The 17,564-nt window shown below is 58.4% G+C and overlaps 1 protein-coding gene across 3 annotated transcripts; it reads left to right on the forward strand.

Annotated features, from left to right (window-relative positions):
* The first annotated feature begins 1,954 nt into the window (after nt 1–1,954).
* PLEKHO1 (pleckstrin homology domain containing O1) lies at nt 1,955–17,215 on the forward strand. Of its 3 annotated transcripts, XM_082073355.1 has the most exons (6): nt 1,955–2,199; nt 2,822–2,968; nt 9,792–9,932; nt 10,916–11,020; nt 11,967–12,068; nt 12,571–17,215. In XM_082073355.1, the coding sequence occupies exons 1-6, from the start codon at nt 2,170–2,172 to the stop codon at nt 13,333–13,335; spliced, it is 1,290 nt and encodes a 429-aa protein (XP_081929481.1). In that variant the 5' UTR covers nt 1,955–2,169; the 3' UTR covers nt 13,336–17,215. The 3 variants fall into 3 exon arrangements, with proteins under 3 accessions (XP_081929481.1, XP_081929482.1, XP_081929483.1); XM_082073356.1 differs by lacking the exons at nt 1,955–2,199; nt 2,822–2,968 and adding an exon at nt 8,210–8,495 and having other exon boundaries at nt 12,571–17,214; XM_082073357.1 differs by lacking the exons at nt 1,955–2,199; nt 2,822–2,968 and adding an exon at nt 8,924–9,204 and having other exon boundaries at nt 12,571–17,214.
* Nucleotides 17,216–17,564: the final 349 nt, after the last annotated feature.

Below are 17,564 nucleotides of genomic sequence, written 5' to 3' on the forward strand. Positions count from 1 at the left end.
AGTCAGAGCCGGGCTCCAGCTGCAGTTGTGCCTCCGCTCCTGAACGCGTCATGGATTTCCGCAGGACTCCCGCTCCACGTCGCGGCCCTTACGTGGAATTTCGGGGGCCGGTTCTCCCATCGTGCTGTAATTATCTCCAGAGACGAGAAACCCCACACGTGCTAATGAAGGTGAGTTGAGCTCCGAAGCAGCGTTTCGCACCCACGTCCAGGGCGCGGGGGCTGGACGCCGAAATAAACCCCCAGCGTTCATGTTCGGCTCTTGCAGCAGGAAGGTGTTGCGGTAGCTGTTTGTTACGAACCCACAGGTCGCGGGAGCAGAGCGGCCTGGGGCTGCAGCACAGGGTGCTTGGGGACGGCGAGCAGGACGCAAATGGCTTTTGAGAGACATTCTCTTCATTTTGCCCATTTTCAAGGTCCTTTCCCTCCCTCTTACATTCTAAAAACATCGATGTTTCTGTGCTCGTGTAACAAAAGGTGGGAAAGAAGCGATGGCTGTAATTTGTAACGTTATAATGGAAATAATGGAAATACTCTGGTTCTGTGGCAGGTGGGCGCTCCCGCCCCGGCCACAAGTTGGGAACATGTCATTGAATCCATTCACACCTTTGTCGTGCTGGACCCACCCAAGCCAGGCCTAAATCACCACCGAGAATAAGGGCAGGAATAAAGCACTGAGCCACTTTTAAACTAAAACTGTCAAAAAACCCCCCGCAATTATCATTGTCCCCATGGTATAGCTGGGGAAACTGAGGCATGACGTGGCAGCTGCTGCCAGATTTGAATCTGTTTTCACATCCTGCGGCGCGACAGAAACACCAGCAATAGATCAAGGAAAGGTACAAACCCCCGGCCCCTCATTCAAAACCTCCGCAAACACCCCAGAATGGTTTGGGTCCAGCAGGTCGCAGCTCCAGAGGCGTCACCGGGACCCTCGGCGTGTTCATCGCAGGGGTTTGGGTTGGGTCTCGGTTTGGCGGTGCCGGCCCAGGTGTGTCCATCGCAGGGGTTTGGGTTGGGTCTCGGTTTGGCGGTGCCGGCCCAGGTGTGTCCATCGCAGGGGTTTGGGTTGGGTCTCGGTTTGGCGGTGCCGGCCCAGGCGTGTCCATCGCAGGGGGTTTGGGTCTCGGTTTGGTGGTGCTGGCCCAGGTGTGTTCATCGCAGGGGGTTTGGGTCTCGGTTTGGCGGTGCCGGCCCAGGCGTGTCCATCGCAGGGGTTTGGGTTGGGTCTCGGTTTGGCGGTGCTGGCCCAGGTGTGTCCATCGCAGGGGTTTGGGTCTCGGTTTGGTGTGCGCTGGCCCAGGTGTGTTCATCGCAGGGGGTTTGGGTCTCGGTTTGGTGGCGCTGGCCCAGGCGTGTCCATCGCAGGGGGTTTGGGTCTCGGTTTGGTGGTGCTGGCCCAGGCGTGTCCATCGCAGGGGTTTGGGTCTCGGTTTGGTGTGCGCTGGCCCAGGCGCTGGAGGGGTCGCGCTGTACAGCGACTGGTGGGCTGTTCACCCACCTCTGCTCCATCTGAACACAACTTGTGCCGTGCTGATTTTCCCTCTGTTCTTATGCACCTCTCTAAGCCCAGCCCGGCGCCCCGGCCCCGGCTCAGGTAGTTCTGCGCTTGTGTGATTTATAGAGACCAAATAAACAGAAAAAGGGTTTTTTCTAAGCAGCGCCTAAACCTCGCCGGGTTTTATTCACCTGCCCTCAGGCCCTCCCGGGAAACACTCGGCAAAGTGGTTTGATCTTTAAAATCCTGAAGGCAGAAAGACCCTCCCGCGCCGCCCGCGCTGCCCTTCGCGGGAAGGTCGATCGGCGTGACACGGGACACGCGGGGACAGCCGGGGCCGCGCCGCCCGCTGACCCCGCGCGCCCCCCGAGCGCGGATGGAGCCAGAAACAAAGAACAGGAGCGACACGGCGCCGGAGGCGCGATGGCGCGGCGGGTGCGCTCAGACGTCACCGCGCTGGGGACGAGCGGGAGGCCCGGCCGGCCCAGCCATGGTGCTGGGGGCGCGGGGGTGTGAGGATGGATTACAGAGCCGGGCGGCTCCGCGCGTAACCAGAGAGCGCCCGTGATCCGCACAGCGCCCGGAGCGCGGGGAGGAAGAGGAGGATCGTCCGCCCTCCTCGGGACCCCGGGGAGCCCCTCGCCGACCCCTCAGCTCCCCCAGCGCCGAGGAATGATGAAAAAATACAATTCTGCAAAAAGGGTGAGTGCGATGGGGGGGGTTGCTCTTGGTTTCCAGTTTGGCCTCTGCTCCCCCACCCTCGCTTAGCAAAATAACAGCCCCCGGGCAGATGCAACCGCGGCGCGGCGGCCGCTCGCCCTCCGCCTCCGCTCTCGCCACCGCTCGGGTGCGAGGAGACCAGAAAGCCCCGAGACACCATCGCCGTGGGGGCTCCGGCCGCGCCGACCCCGCTCTCCACCCACACAGCCGCGATAAAAACCCGGCCGCGGATTTTTGCCGCTGGGGATTAATTGAGAAAAGGCTCAAACCCGCAATTTTTGCTGCAGTAAATAAAGCCGCCGGTTTCAGTTGCGCCCGACGCCCTCCCGCTCGTCTTTCCGCGGGGAAACGCGCGTTGTGCGGCTGGACACAGCGGCTTCGCTTATATAACGGGGGACACCCTGCGAGCTCCGCACCGGCGCCCCGCGATTATTGTTGGCGCTTCGTGTCTGCAGCAGAAAATCTGGGGGAGCAGCGACCCCTCGGTGGCGGCGCCGAGAGGGGCCGGGGGGGGCGAACTTGGGGCAGAGGGAGGGGGCGAGGAGCGTAAAATGAAGAATAATCCCGATTTTCCGCCCGTTTTCTTCCCTCCGTCTTTGTGCAGGGGCCCCAGGATGGAAACCAGCAGCCTGCGCAGCCCGAGAAGGTCGGCTGGGTGCGCAAATTCTGCGGGAAAGGCATTTTTAGGGAAATCTGGAAAAACCGTTACGTGGTTCTGAAGGGAGATCAGCTTTACATCTCGGAGAAGGAGGTAGGATCGGTTTCCTTTTCCTTTCCCATCCCCCTCTTTTGCCTCCTCTTTGCATCTGAAAAGCTCCGGCGCTCAGCCGGGGCCCTGGGGCGGTTTCTCTCTCTCGGGGTGTTTTCTGGCCGAGCCCCGGCGCGGGGGGCGCGGGGGGCGCGGGGGGCGCGGGGGCGCGGGGGGGCTGTGCCAGCGGGGCCGCTCCCCGCGCCGCCACCCGGCAGGAGCCGCTTCTCGGGGTTCAAACCTGCGTGCTCTGCTCCCCGGTGCCCGCGCTCCGTGCCCGATCGCTGGCGCCGCCGGTCCCGCTGCCGCCGGGCGGGCTGGGGTCACTGGTGTCCCGACTGGACTCGAGCCGCTTATGGATCCGTTATTTCTTATGTTTGTTTTTCCTCCCTGCTAGAGGAAAACGGGGAAATTGAAGCCGGGGTGCAACACCTTATTGAACAAAACATGTCCCCTCTCCTCCCCCCCCGTCTCCGCTCGACATCAACCGGGTGTGGGGTTTAATGTGGGGTTTAGTGTGGGGTTTAGGTGAGCGTTAATGGGATGTGACTGGCAGGCCGCTGGGTCCCGCTGGCCTTGCACAGCTCCCCCCCCTCGGTTTTTGTCTTGGTAAATTCATCAGAAATGCCCAGGCCCAGCTCTGCCGACACCTGCAGTCTCGGGGCAGAGCTGCCTGGGGTTAGGCCGGGCTTAGGCCGGGGGTGTGGGGGGAACCACGGCTCTGGCTGGGGGTTTTCACCCACCAGTGGGTTATTCCTTGCGGGGGTTCTGTTGTTCAGATGCGTCGTCACCTGGCCCAGCTTTATCCCCTTAGAGATAAAAGGGTCCGGAGCGCCACGCGTAATTTGATTTAGAGGCTGATCGAATCACGGATGGATCAGGGGTTATTAGGACACAGAAATAGCCTAAGCGCAGCCCGACAGCCTAGGTCAGGCTTAGCCATGTGCTGGCGTTTCACAGCTCACTCCGTCTCTTGGCTGCTCCAGGACACAGAGACACGGGTGCAGGTCCAGGGACAGAAATGTTAGAGGCAGCACTCGTGCTAACGAGACACAAAACCTGTGATTAATCTATTTTCGGGGAGTACCGCGGCGTGTAGAGCGCGGGTTCCTCACCAGCTCATCCAGCATGACCGACACGCGGCTTGTGTGGCTCTGGGGCCACGGAGCAGAGTTTAGAAAGCGCCGGACAGTCAGACACGGCAGGAAGGGCCTGACCTGCGCCTCGGGTCCAGCAGTCAATGGTTTCTCTGCACCGGGGTCCCAGTTCACAGTGGCACGTGCTTGAGTAGAAATGTACGCTTAAGTGCAGTTTAGTGGGGATAGAACTGGAGCTTTGGGGTCCGTCTCAGCGGGGAAGGAGCCGCACGGGTGGGCAGAGTGAACTCCCCTTGAGGGGAAGGATTCTGGGTCCCGCCGGGGAAAACAACCACCAGAAGCAGAGTGTTTTCCGAACTCGTGCCGCCCCGCAGCCCCCGGTGACACCGGGATGTCCCCACTCCCGCGCTGCCGCCGGGGTTCTGTCTGTCTGTACCTCAGCTCCTTGAACCCGGAGGATAAACCGCCAGCAAACGGCTCCGCTTGGCTACAGAGCAGCAAACCCTGCGCAAGATAGAATGAATTAATACAGGGATGGAGATGCGCAGAAAAAGATGCGTCTGTCCGTCCCTCCCTCCCTCTTTAAACCTGCGTGCTCTGAGCGCAGACCGGGATGCGACTCCCGACCCCGCAGCACTTGGGTTTGTTCTGTGCGTTTTTTAACCAGGGAAATACCCCCCAGCGCACGTGCGGCTGGAGCAGCAGCGGCTCCGCGTGCACGAGTGTGTGCGAGCCCATCAATAACAGGCAGCGGCGCCCGCCGATGTCTTTATATGGAAGAATCTGCGGTTGTGCAGGAACGCGGTACGGAGGGAACGTCTGGGCGTGTGTGCGGGAACCGGGAGTGTGTCTGTCTGTGTCACCAGGAAGCGGGAATGTGTCTGTCTGTGTCACTGGGAACATATCTGTGTCACCAGGAAGCGGGAATGTGTCTGTCTGTGACACTGGGAATACGTCTGTGTCACTGGGAATCACCGGCTACGAGGCGGCTGCAGCACATGGTGTGCGGCACACGTGTGTGTAGGGACAGAGGGACACGTGTGTGTAGGGACAGAGCGACACATGTATGTTCAGACGGAGGGACACGTGTGTGCTTGGACAGAGGGACAGGTGTGTGTCCAGACGGCGGGACACGTGTGTTGGCTGCCTGGCGATTGTGTGTTTGTGAGAGTTGTTCAAAGGCAGACGGGTGTTTTCACATCAGCGGGTGTTCGGTACAGACTGGGGGTTCATTTTTCAGCACAGCCAGGTTTTCACCCACTGACAAGACGTGAGGGTGGAGATTTGGGGTGATTTCTCCCCAAAGGGCTGTGGGCGTTGGAACAGGCTGCCCAGGGCCGTGCTGGAGTCGCCGTCCCTGGGCGGTTGAACAGAGCTGAGGTTCTCAGGACGTGTTTAGTGCCAGGGCTGGGGAATGGTTGGACTCGATCTTCAGGGTATTTCCAACCCAGATGACTCTGTGATTCTGTGATGTGCTCTGGGAGGCCCGTCCCCGGGTCCTAACGCGCATTCCGAGCGTTGCTCCCTCCGCACACTCGCTCTCAGCAGCAGGTGCCCGCGGCTCCTGCAAATAGCTCCAGAAATGGGGATTTGTCGAGCAGAACAGGCCGGGCCCTTGGGTCTTTCCGTTTTCTTTCACATGCCAGATTATGGCTGGTGGCAGAACCGGAGGCGCTGCCGGGTCGTGCTGCCGGGTCGTGCTGCCGGCTCGAGCTGCCGGGCTGTGCCGCTGGGCTGTGCCGCGGCGCCTCGGGAGCGCGGCCGCGGGCAGCGCCGGGGGCAGCCGGGGGAGAATTCAACAGCGGAGACCCTGCGGAGACACGGATACAAACCCGAGTGGAAACGGCCACAGACAGGCTGATCTCAGCCCGATTGCTGCCGCGGCGGCACGGAGGCTCCAGATCCAAGATCAAGTCCTCCTCTGCTATGAATTATTTCTGCTCCATCAAAGCCGCTGCAGCAACGTGGATTTGGTGGATGGGGCTGACGAGTTGACTCTCATATTAACCTCGGTGTTTCCTGCCAGCTCCTCTTAAGCTCAGTGGCCGCTCTAGAGCAGAAGGCGGGTTTAGCGGGTAAAGCGGGACTCCCGGCCTTTCCCCATCAGCGCAGAAAAAGGGGTTAAATAGCAGGACTCGTTGGCTCTGCCGTGCACTCACTGCATTAATTCAAACAGGTCATTTAGCTGCTTTTGCCTGAATTTCCGGGTTAATAATCCTTGTCTCCCCAAGGCACGAGGTGCCTGGGAAGGGGGAGCTGTCACACGTGGGGATCCCTGGGGACAGATGTCGCTTCGGGGCAGGAACAAGACCTGTCTGGGGTCTGGAAGGGCTGGACGGCGCTTTCCAAAAGGCCGAATCCCACCGGTCCTGTTAAACTCCCCAAATGCCATCAATATTCCCGCTGGGAATCGCTGTGCTGCCTCGGGAGCTGCGCTCAGAGCCTTGCCGTGATCTATTTCTGTCCGTCAGGAGAAGGTGTGGGTGCCGGAGGGCAGCCCGGCCACAAACCGACTCTGTGAGGAGAGGAAATGTATTTTGTACCTGGAAAAGTGCAAACAGGGCTTTTGAGGGCTGGTTTTGTCAGGGCATCGGCCTCTGGGGGCTGTGGAGTTTGCTCCAGCACCGTGTGCTCCGCCAGCCGTGCAGCACGACGGGCGCCGAGCTCTCCAGCCCGCGGGGCGCTGGGGCTCTGGGGGCTCTGGGCGGCTCCGCGATCCTCCCCGCTGCAAGAAAACTCGCTGAACTTCTGCAAAATCCCCTCAGACTTCATCATTCAGCGTGTGGCCATCGGCCAGAAAAAGCACTCGGGGCAGAAACCGCACATGAGAAGATCTGCTGCAGTGAGCTGAGCGCTGCGAAGCAAACACACCTTCCTAATGGCTTGAGGAAGTGAAACCCCCAGCTCAGCGTGAGAGGGGAAGACGCTCCCGCCGCCGTCCCCAGGCGGCCCATGTTTGGATATTCAGCTTCACCGAGCAGCTGTAGGTTTCTTGTTAAGCCACATTTGACCTCTTCAGTGTCTCATGGACACATTACACTCGGCGTCTTGTGATTTTTCTCTGTCCCTTCCGCATTTTCTTAGAGGATGTTGCGTGTCAACAGGGAACTGCTCAGGCAAATCACCCAAAAAGAGGAAAACGGCACAACTTTGCCCAGTGATGGAGCAACCACTCTTGCATTGTGCTCCTAGTTCGGCCCAGGAGCCAAAGTGGTTCAGAGTCGCCACAGGTGACAACTGGATGAGGGAGGAGATTGTAACAAGAGGCCCAAGTTAATTGAAAGCGCATCGGGGATGCTCCCGTTGCCGGAGCGTTCGCGGGGGACACGGCCCTTTGGGAGCAGCAGGACAGAAATACCCCTGCAGGGCGGGAGAGGGGCTGCGGGCGCCGTGCCGCGGGATTCCTGGCGCCCGGCGGCAGCTGCGGGTGAGGCGTGAGGAACGCGGCGCCGGCCACGCCGGCCAGCGCGGCCACCGCGGCCCACGGGCCGGGATCAGCAACACCCCGCGCCCGCAGCCGCAGCCGCCCCGGGGCGCGCGGGGCTCGGGGAGAACATTTAGGGACCTTTGTCTTAGAGGACGGGGCCACTGTGGGTCCCTGCCCCGTGCCTCAGTTTCCCTTCATAGCTGGAGCACGGGAGCATTTTGAGGAGCGTTAGGAGGTAAGAGTTGTTCTGCCTGCCTGGGCAGGTGCAGTACCGACAGCAAAGGGCAGCAGCAATCACAGCTGGGGTTTATACACCTTGATCCTTTAAACGCAGACCTACCTGCCCGGGGGCGCTGCGGCCCTGGGCTCACTGCCCAGCAGGCAGCGGGGAGGCAGGACTTGCCTTTAGTATTTTTTGGGGTTTTTTTTCAGCAGATGAGCTGCGTGACAGCCCTGCCCCTGAGGGCGCTGTGTTCTGTCATTCACACCCCAGCTCGCTCCTCTTCGGCCCCCGCGCCCCTTCCCGCCAGCGGGGCACAACACGGCCACCTTCGAACGGCGACATCACGGCCCGCTCACTCCACGGCCTCGGTGCGTTACCGAGCGAGCCCCAGTGACCCACACGGGGAAGCATCGCGGGCAGGACTCGTCCCCGGCCGCCGCGCCGGGCCCGCGGGAAATCGGCTTTTCCTGCTGCAAACTCCGCCAGGGTTCTTGGAAAGAGCTGGATTGCGGGACGGCGCTGGGAAGAGATCAAAGCTGATTAGAAACGTGCGCGGAGGATATTTAGACAGACATTGTCTGCCAGAGATATTCCCATTTCTGGCCATGACAGCCCGGAGACAGCGGCTGTTGGGAAGAGCAGAAGTCAGAAGGATCTGCTGGGTTCAGAACAGCTGTGCGCAGGGTTCGCCTCCTCGTTCCTGAAGACAAACGGGGGGATCGAAGGAAAAGGATGGCGGGGGGGCCGCACTCATTGCACAAGGCCAGATGGTCAGTTTATCTGGTTAGTCAGCCTCTTTGTTTAAATTCTCTTAAAAGAAAAATAAATCTTGGGGAATTCCTTCAGCGCTTCCCAAAAGCCGGGAGGAAACTCATTAAACGGGGCGGCGTCCTTTCCTTTCAGGAAACCCAAAGCCGAGGCCTCGTCACCGTGAGCCTTCCCAGCACCGGGGGGACCGCGCGGAGCCCGCGCTGACCTGGGCTGGGATTAGCAGGTTGAGCCGGATTTAAACCTCCTGCAGCTCTGTCCTTAGCGGACACACAGAACCCACGTTCTGTCCCATCCCGTTCCCCACGCTCCTCGTGTTTGGGGTGGAAAGAGCAGAGCTCCTGTGCTGTAGGAGTGCGATGTGAGGAGACGGCGTTAGAGAGAGCGAGGGAAGGGAGGGCGCACAAACCAACGGGGCCACGCGCAGGACAGGCTCGAAATTCTCCTTTGTGCGTCCCCGAGCGACAACGCCGCGCGGTCCGGGCTGGGGGGGGGGGCGTACCACGGACCCGCTGCCCCCAGCTCGGCCGCGGCCTCCGGGACCTTGTGCAAGTCACGCCTTTCATTGCAATGGAAGCCTCTGCGGTATTTATCTACAGCCGTGTGCCTTCAGCCAGAAAGTGCTGGGGACAGACCTCGTCAAAGCTGCGCGGTGGCCGCTCGGTGACTCTCCAAAGGCCAACGAAGCGTTTCTGGGAAAACGAGAAACAACAAGTGTTTCTTGGTGGGTAGTGGGTAATCCCCCCCGCGGCTCAGCTGCCGGCGCAGGCTGCCGGGGTAAAAATAGCAAGTGTTAATCCTGATCCCTCCAAGTTTGGCGGCGCTGGCTCCAGAAGGCAGGAGCGCCGATGGGACTGTCCCTCCCCGCGCTGGTGTGCAGGGTCCCCAGGCACGGCCCCCGTGTCTGGTCACACCGCGGCGGTTCAGCCCCGTCCCGGTGACTCTGGGGTGGCAGGAGCAGTGAAATCCCGGAGGAATCCCCAGGAATGAGCCCAGGAGACTGTGATTTCCAAGTTATCCTTCTAAATATGTCCCACTTGTTCCGGAAGAGCCTCGAGTAAAACGATCCTGTTGAAAATCTGTTTCTCCCCCTCCAAAACTAGCACAGCTATTAGTGCTGTCCCCGAATTGGTGTCTTAAGGTGTCAGCTTTTGCACAATATTTCGGTGACCACATCCCGGAGCGGAAGCCCCAGGACACGTTCGGGATGTTCAGCCCCCTGTGCACCCCCTGCCTTACAGCTGAAAGCTGCTGCCTCTCTGTCTGACACCGCAAGGCTGTCGCTGGATTGGCTTTTGGTTTATTTTGCAGGTAAAAGATGAAAAAAACATCCAGGAAATGTTCGACCTGAGCGATTATGAGAAATGTGAAGAGCTCAGGAAGTCCAAAAGCAGAAGTAAAAAGAACCACAGCAAATTCACCCTCGCCCACTCCAGACAGCCTGGAAACACGGTACAGTACGCTGGGCCCTGCCTGCTCCGCCAGCCCGGCACCGGCACCGGCACCGGCACCGGCACCGGGGCACCGGGGGGGCGAGTCGTGTGGGAGCCCAGATTGGTTAAAAACATCTAAATATCAATTTACCACATCAGGAGCGATAGGAACAGGGAGAGATGGAGAGAGAAGGAGAGTTTCAGTCTCTGCTCCCCAGGAACAGGCGCCAGGAGCAGAGGAAACGGCCTCGAGTTGAGCAGGGGATGCTGAGGTTGTTAATTTGGGGTGATTTCTCCCCAAAGGGCTGTGGGCGTTGGAACAGGCTGCCCAGGGCAGTGCTGGAGTCACCATCCTGGAGGGGTTAAACACACACAGATGAGGTTCTCAGGGACACGGGTGGGTTAACGCTTGGACTCCATGATTTTAAAGCTCTTTTCCAACCAAAACGATTCGTGATTCCGCTGTGAGGGACTCAGGTCTGCTGCACTGAGTAAATAAAACCAAGCACTTAATTCTGGACAATTTCACAAAATGCTTCTGAGGTTAAACCTCATTTCTGCTGAGTATATTCCCTATAGAAGCCATATTTTCAGACCTGCTCTGCCCTCGGTGTACAACCGATAGAGTAAAGCATGGAAAATGCGGCTCCTCCTGCGGTACAACAGGCAGAAACGGGGGGGGAGCAGCAGCGGCACAGAACGGCTGCGGCACCACTGAGGACGGAGCCTGGGCTGGGTGTGGAGGCGAAGAGGGAGGCAGGAGGAGCCGGGACGTCGAGATGTCCCTGCGTTTGGGTTGGGAAGCTGGGCTTTGAGAGGAACCGCGGGTGTGCTTTGCAAAGGGCTGCGAGCAGAGCGGCCGGCGGCTGCAGGACCCTCTGCCTGCGTGCCCAGCGAGCCCGGGCAGCCGGGCCGCGCGGCTTTGCCGTGGGCAGGGACGGCGCGGAAACGTCCCCGGGTGAGTCTGGTCCTTGGCGCCGACCTGGATTCTCTCTTTCGTAGGCACCGAATCTGATCTTCCTGGCTGTGAGTCCAGAAGAGAAAGAGTCCTGGATTAACGCCCTCAACTCTGCCATCACACGCGCCAAGAACCGCATCCTAGACGAGGTGAGCCGGGCTCCGGGCCGGGCCCAGGCTCTGTCTCTGCTTTAATCTTGGCCGAAGGTTTTAGACAACTGGAGTCAGTTTATTTCTATTTAAAAGAAACACAAAGAGGTTTCTTTATGGACTGCACCCAAATGCAGCCACCAACACCTACAGAGCGGGCTCTGCTGAGGTTTGGGGCAGTTTAATCCCAGCCTGGGGATTCGTTTGCAGCGCTGATTGCAGAGCGGGGACAAGGGGCTCTGTCCGTCCCGTCAGCCCTCGCGCAGGATCGGTTTCCCGGGGCTTTGGGGAGTCTTTCCTCCCACCCGCTGCTCCGGGGGATGACGCCGCGGGCTCATTCGCAAAGGAGCTTTAAGTAGTGGAACTGAATTAAGGAATTAACTGAACAGCAGTAGCGCGGCACCATCTGCCAGCCCACCCTGCTCCATCTTCATCCCACCAGCCCCTCCCTCCGTCACCGTCCCCCAGAGCCGGCCCGCGGCCCCGGCTGCGCTGAGGGACGGGGACTCGGGCGCATTTCAGCTTCACAAATCCTTTAGGGTCCAACCGGGAATGTTTAATCTGCCTTCTCAGCACTGGGTGGCAGATGTATTTCCGTCAAGCCAGAATCTCCATTTGCAAGTGAAAGGTTAAGGGGAAACAGCCACAAGGTTGAGGGTGGAAATTTGGGGTGATTTCTCCCCAAAGGGCTGTGGGCATTGGAACAGGCTGCCCAGGGCAGTGCTGGAGTCACCGTCTCGGCACAGAGGGCACAGACGCGCTGGCTGGGACAGACAGACGCGCTGGCTGGGACAGACAGACGCGCTGGCTGGGACAGACAGACCCGCTGGCTGGGACAGACAGACGCGCTGGCTGGGACAGACAGACCCGCTGGCTGGGACAGACAGACGCGCCGGCGGTGAGCGGGCAGGGCGGCAGGCGCGGGGCTCACGGCCGTGTCCCGCAGGTCACCGTGGAGGAGGACAGCTACCTGGCGCACCCCACGCGCGACAGGGCCAAGATCCAGCACTCCCGGCGCCCGCCCACGCGGGGACACCTGATGGCTGTGGTACGTACAAGGAATTGCAGACGCCTCTGTAGGTGAAATTCCCTTGTAACTGTTTCATTTATAAGGAAATGCCAGAAGAGCTGAGCTGAAAACTGTCGTAGGGCCCAGAGCTGCCTGGGCCTGGTCCTCTGTTCTCATAGATCGGGGTTTTGTGCAAACCCTTTGGCGAAGCGGCAGCTCACCATCACCAACACCCCTTGTCCTGATGCTGGAAATGACACAATTCTTCAAGTTCCCAGCAGAGCGTGGCCAGACAGGGGCCGGGATGACGGGACGGGAAGAAACAGCCTCGAGTTGCCCTGGGGGAGGTTGAGGGTGTTAATTTGGGGTGATTTCTCCCCAAAGGGCTGTGGGCGTTGGAACAGGCTGCCCAGGGCAGTGCTGGAGTCGCCATCCTGGAGGGGTTGAACACACAGATGAGGTTCCCAGGGCCGTGTTTAGTGCTGGATTGAGGTTCTGGTTGGACTCCGTGATCTTGAGCGTCTCTTCTTTGTTTCTTCAGGCATCTACCTCAACGTCGGACGGCATGCTGACGCTCGACCTGATCCAGGAGGAGGACGCCTCTCCCGAGGATCACGGCACCTGCGAGGAGAGTTTCCGCGTGGATCTGGATAAGTCGGTGGCTCATCTCACCGCCGGCCGGCGCCGCTCGGACTCCGAGAACGTCAAACCGTCAGAGAAGGGGCGGACGGGGAGCCTCCCGAGGCGGGAGGTGACCTCGTGGGACAGGTCCGGGCAGCGCAATGACTCCTTTGACAAAGGGACCATGTACACGCCACAGGTCCCCAAAAAGCTCTCGCACTCAGAAAAGAATAAATGTGCCTCCATGGAAGAAATCCTGTCTCGCCGGGACTCTTCGGCGCCGCGGGCGCTGCTGAGGAGGGGGCTGGAGGCGCAGTTCGCCTCGGCGGAGCCGGAGCAGCTGTCCCGGATACAAGAACTGGTTGCACTGAAACTGGAAAAAACTCAGGAACTGCTGACGGAGGTGAAGGGCTACGGGGAAGGCAAGAGGAAGACCAAGGACTCCGCCACCAGCACCACCACCACTTCTTCTTCTTCCTCGTCATCTTCCAAGTCGGACTGTGAGCGGATCCTGCAGGAGTCGGAGCGGCTGCTGGGGGAGGCGTCCTCCACGTGGAGCCAGGCCAGGAGGGTGCTGCAGGAGATCCGCGAGCTGCGGGACCTGTACAGGCACTTGGAACTGCAGCACTCGGACTGCAAGGGCAGACAGAGCTCACAGTCCCAGTACAGGAAGAGCATGATGTGAAGGCAAGCCCGGGATGGGGGGAGGGGGCGGGCGGCCGTTCCGCCTGGGGTTTTTAATTATTATTATTTACAGTGTTCAAAAGAGTGAAAAGGTGCCTGTTCTCGCCCCGAATCTGCTTCTCAAAGCTTGAAGCCTTCCCTTCCTCCGCCACATCCCCTCATGAAACCCCCGCGTTGCAGTAATGCCGTTCTGGTTCACAGCTCCTGTGTTAAAGAGCGCCCTTTGCACCGCAGGCCCCACTCGTGTCCCGCTCGGAGGACGGAAGAAGGCGCCGGTTCCTAGAGAACGTCCCTGCATGCCCGGAGCAGCATGTGTGCAGCCACGGGACAGATGCTCCCGTAAGGCCTGGCTTTGCTGCTCGGAACGCCGGAGCTCCCTGACCGAGACTCTCGTCTTGTTCCCTCACCGTCCTCTTGGAAATAAGTGACAAAACCAAAAGTGTCCGTCCCAGCCAACACCCGCGAGTCCCCGCTGTCCAGGAGCTGTTGTGGAGACGCCGGGAAGCCGAGGCCGAGCGCCGGTGCTGAGCCCCCGGGTGGGCAGTTGGTGTTTGTGGAACATACGGAGCCCCCAGAAGGGGGGAAGAGGTTTGCGACCCGTGTCCCCACAGCCATCTGCTTTACAGACCCCCGGCCAACGGAGCTCGCAGCTCCATGTCTTCCTTTCTGTGCAAATAGAGGATCAAAGCCTTGAATTTAACAGACACCCCACACGGGTTGTTTGGGGGGGTTGTTTTCTGGCTTTTTTTCCATTTTCACTTCAGTATTTTGTTTTGCATTGAGCTGAGGGGAAATGGCAAAATCGGGGTGTACAGGCGGCAGCCAGAAACCAAGAGCCAAAAGTCGTTTTGGTGGGTTTGATTGTGCTGGTCGGTTTGTGCTGTGTTGGTCAGGACCAGCCCCGCGGAAGGACAGCTGAGCCTGGCCCCCAGCTCCAAGCCCTCGAGCGCTTGGCTCCATAGCCGGCTCAGTTTTCACACCTTTGAGCAGCAAGCCAAGAAAGGGGATGTCAAAGATGTGTCAAAGGGCTCCAAGTGCACCCACGTGGTGACATCCCGCTGGTACCTCACAAACAAACAAATCCAGTTCCCTTACCTGCATTGCGAACAATCCGTGAAAATATCAACCGTGACAGTTATCCCGGCAGCGGGCGGTGTCTGTTTGCTCCTGGAAAGGAGAGCGGCTCCTGTGTCTGCTCAGCTCCCCCAGGCTCGCGGGGCTGACCCGGAGCTGCCAGCGCTGCGGAGAAACCGTTTCTGCTTGGTTTTACTGAGTCTTCCTCCCCTTCCCCTGTTAGAACCATCACTGCTGAGATCTTACACTGCCAGACGAGCCCTGGCCCTTGCAAACAGCGTCTCCCGCGGTGACCACGTGGGGCGGCGTCGCTCCTGTCCCCGCCGCCCTCCAGGGCCACACGCGTCGCCCCAGCGGCAGCTGGGGTTTGTCAGTGATGTTTCCTACCTGTCCCAGCAGCTGAAGGATCTGTTTGGACGCATCAGAGGAAAAAGCGTAATCCCCGAAAGAGAATAAAAAAGAGCTCATGTGAGGCGCTCTGATAAAACCCTTCCCGTTCAGCTCCGTGACTGAGAGAACACAGACAAGGGAAAAGGAGTCACTTAGGAAGAAAAAAAACATGAGTTTTCAGAACAAAAAACGTGTATTTTTCGCTTGGGAATATTTTTGTATTATAAAAAATGTGAATTTTTTCGTAGAAACCTCTCCAGGTCACAATAAACCACTTTGTTTTAGCAGCCGGCCCCTTCGAGAAGCCTGACGCTTCGTGTCCCCAGGGGCAATTCCGACGTGGTTCTCACTCCACCCAAACGCAGCTGCAATTGTGGAATTCTCCCCAAAGCAGCAGTAGCAGAGTCCCCGGGTCCGGTCCCCGCACAAAGTACCTAGAAACCCATCAGGAGCCCCTGGATCCTGCACGGAAATGCAGGACTGGGAGATCTCGCTGCCCTTCTGCATGGGTTGGAGTTCTGCCCTCTTTTTATTATCATTCTTTAAAAATCCAAATTGCGCAAAGTTCTCCCCTCTGTACCGTAGCACCCCAAGTCATTGACGGAAGGGAATTATCCTTCCATTGCCACCAGAACCTTTGAAAAGGACTCCAGCAGATTCTGTGTGAGCGGTTTGGGGGTTCAGGAGCCTGTGTGAGTTTTATTATGCAAGTGGCCCAAAAGGCAAAGTCCCCTGGACACGGAAACGCTTCACCCCACGGGGGCAGAGGAACCGGCCCCGCCACGGGGAACACGCACCGCACATCGGTTCATAAACCACGTGAAGAGCAGGAGCCTCGATGCCCTAGAGACCGAAGAGCGGAGTCGGGAACCCGAAGTGATGCTGCGAGGAGGATCCAAACTCCTTTTCGCAAAGATTTCCAGCCCGCGATTGTTGCAGAAAATCCCTCCCAGCTTCTCCTTCGGGGACGCTCCCCAAAGGGCTCTGTTCAGACTCGGGCCGTGCTTCCCTCAGCGCTCACCTCCAGTGTTCCGCTTACAACGAGAACAGTCATCGAAACGGCAAATCCTAGAAAAGTTCAACGTTCCCCATTTCGGGAATTCACCTCCCATCCACATGCAGAGCAGAAACCAGCCCCGTCCGGCACCTCCGCCCTTCTCTGCCCACCAAACTGGCACCAAATTTCAATGGGCAAAACTGTGAAAAAGCCTCAGACCCCCCCAATAACTAATGGTTTCCAGAGCTATTTGTATCTGAGCCACAAGAACAAAACCCCCGATATCAGAGGATGGTCCAAAATCCCTTTAAATCCCCCAAACTAACCCGATGGGAGAAAAGAACACTCCCCTCTTTCACTTTTCTCTACCCCATAGTCAAAGGAATCAAATCATTTGCGAATGAAGTTGGAGGAGCTGATTCTTGTCCATAACGAAGCGTCATTCATGTCTCACGCTCCCCGAACCCCCTCGGTTCCCACACGCACGCCAGGGGCTCTGAAGGTGCTACTTTCTGCTGCAACTGCTCAAAGGAGTGTTTATAAACACGATATTGATTTGATCGTTGCTTGATCCACCCCTTCTTTTGCTCTTTGACTTGTATTTCAGGTTCTCCTTTCCTCTTCTCACCGAGGGGACTGGGGGGGGATAACGGAATGGGTTGTTGCTTTTGGAAAGAAATCTGCACTGATTTTTCTGTAAATTGAACCTTCCACATGTACAGAGTGCGGGACACGGGTCCCGTCTGCTGCAGCTTTCTTTATTTTGATTGATTTTAAGGCTGTGATGAAAAGAATTTTTTAAATTAAAGGAAAATGAAAAAAGAAAGGAATAGAAGAGTCTTTCTTGAGGGCAGCGCCAGCCAGCTCCAGCACAAGAGCATCCAACTCTCCCATTTCCATGATCTCTGGGCTCGCCTGTAGATCCTACGGAATGTGCTGTTTCTGGGTTCCTGTCTCCACACCCCCCCGCACACGAGTCCCGCAGCCGCTTCCAAAGCCCTGGTCAAACAGGATAAACCGCGGGTGCGGGAGGAGCTGGGGCAGGGACACAGCCAGCTGGGCACGCTCCGTCCTGTGGTGTCGGACCCCAGACGCTCTGAGCCGACGCGCAGGCTGATGGAGAACGAGGTTTCCACAGGGAACTTCGTTCCCTAGACAAGTCCAAAGATATTTGATAGACAGACAGACAGACACGGTGGCAGCGAGTTGGGCAGCGGGTGGGGGCAGGAACCACACACGACAACACAAACACACGGGACCCGCGGGTTCAAACCGACCACAGGACACGTGTCTGCAATGGGGCAGAAAGCTGCCCGGCGATTTGTCACCAAAAAAGGAACTATTTTTACATTTTTAACATTAAAATCTAACATCTTAAGAAGTTCCGTGTCTCGACTCCTCTGGGTGAGCCCTCAGCATCCAAACGTTGTTCTGAGACGCTTCAGAAGTCTGAAGAACAGGCTGCACAGATTTTATTCTGTGAGTCTGGAAAGACCTGAAGAGTTTTCCAAAGTTCTGTGTTCAGTCTTGCGCAGAACTTGGAAAAGCAGAGGTGGTAAGTTGAGAAATAACAACTGTCTGTGCTGGACTGGGGAGCAACAGGAATCCCAAACACGCTGAGAAGAGCTTTAAAGAGCCAGGACGGAATTCCTTTTGCCTGCGGGTGTGTCGAGCTCTTCAGGAGCCTCACCTCTGCTTTCCTTCGTGCTCTAGGAGTAGTGCAGCTTCCCAAAGCACCTGTTTGTGGGCACTGACTCTGGTCTTTATGC

This window comes from Streptopelia decaocto (genome assembly GCF_964273445.1).
Source record: "Streptopelia decaocto genome assembly, chromosome: 26".
NCBI classification, from domain to species: Eukaryota; Metazoa; Chordata; class Aves; order Columbiformes; family Columbidae; genus Streptopelia; species Streptopelia decaocto.

Excerpts from the sequence above, each read along its gene's own strand:
- PLEKHO1 (XM_082073355.1), top strand. The coding sequence starts at position 2,170 with ATGATGAAAAAATACAATTCTGCAAAAAGG. Across the intron at positions 9,933-10,915 it reads CCAGACAGCCTGGAAACACG|GCACCGAATCTGATCTTCCT; the intron begins GTACAGTACGCT and ends TCTCTTTCGTAG. Across the intron at positions 11,021-11,966 it reads AGAACCGCATCCTAGACGAG|GTCACCGTGGAGGAGGACAG; the intron begins GTGAGCCGGGCT and ends CGTGTCCCGCAG.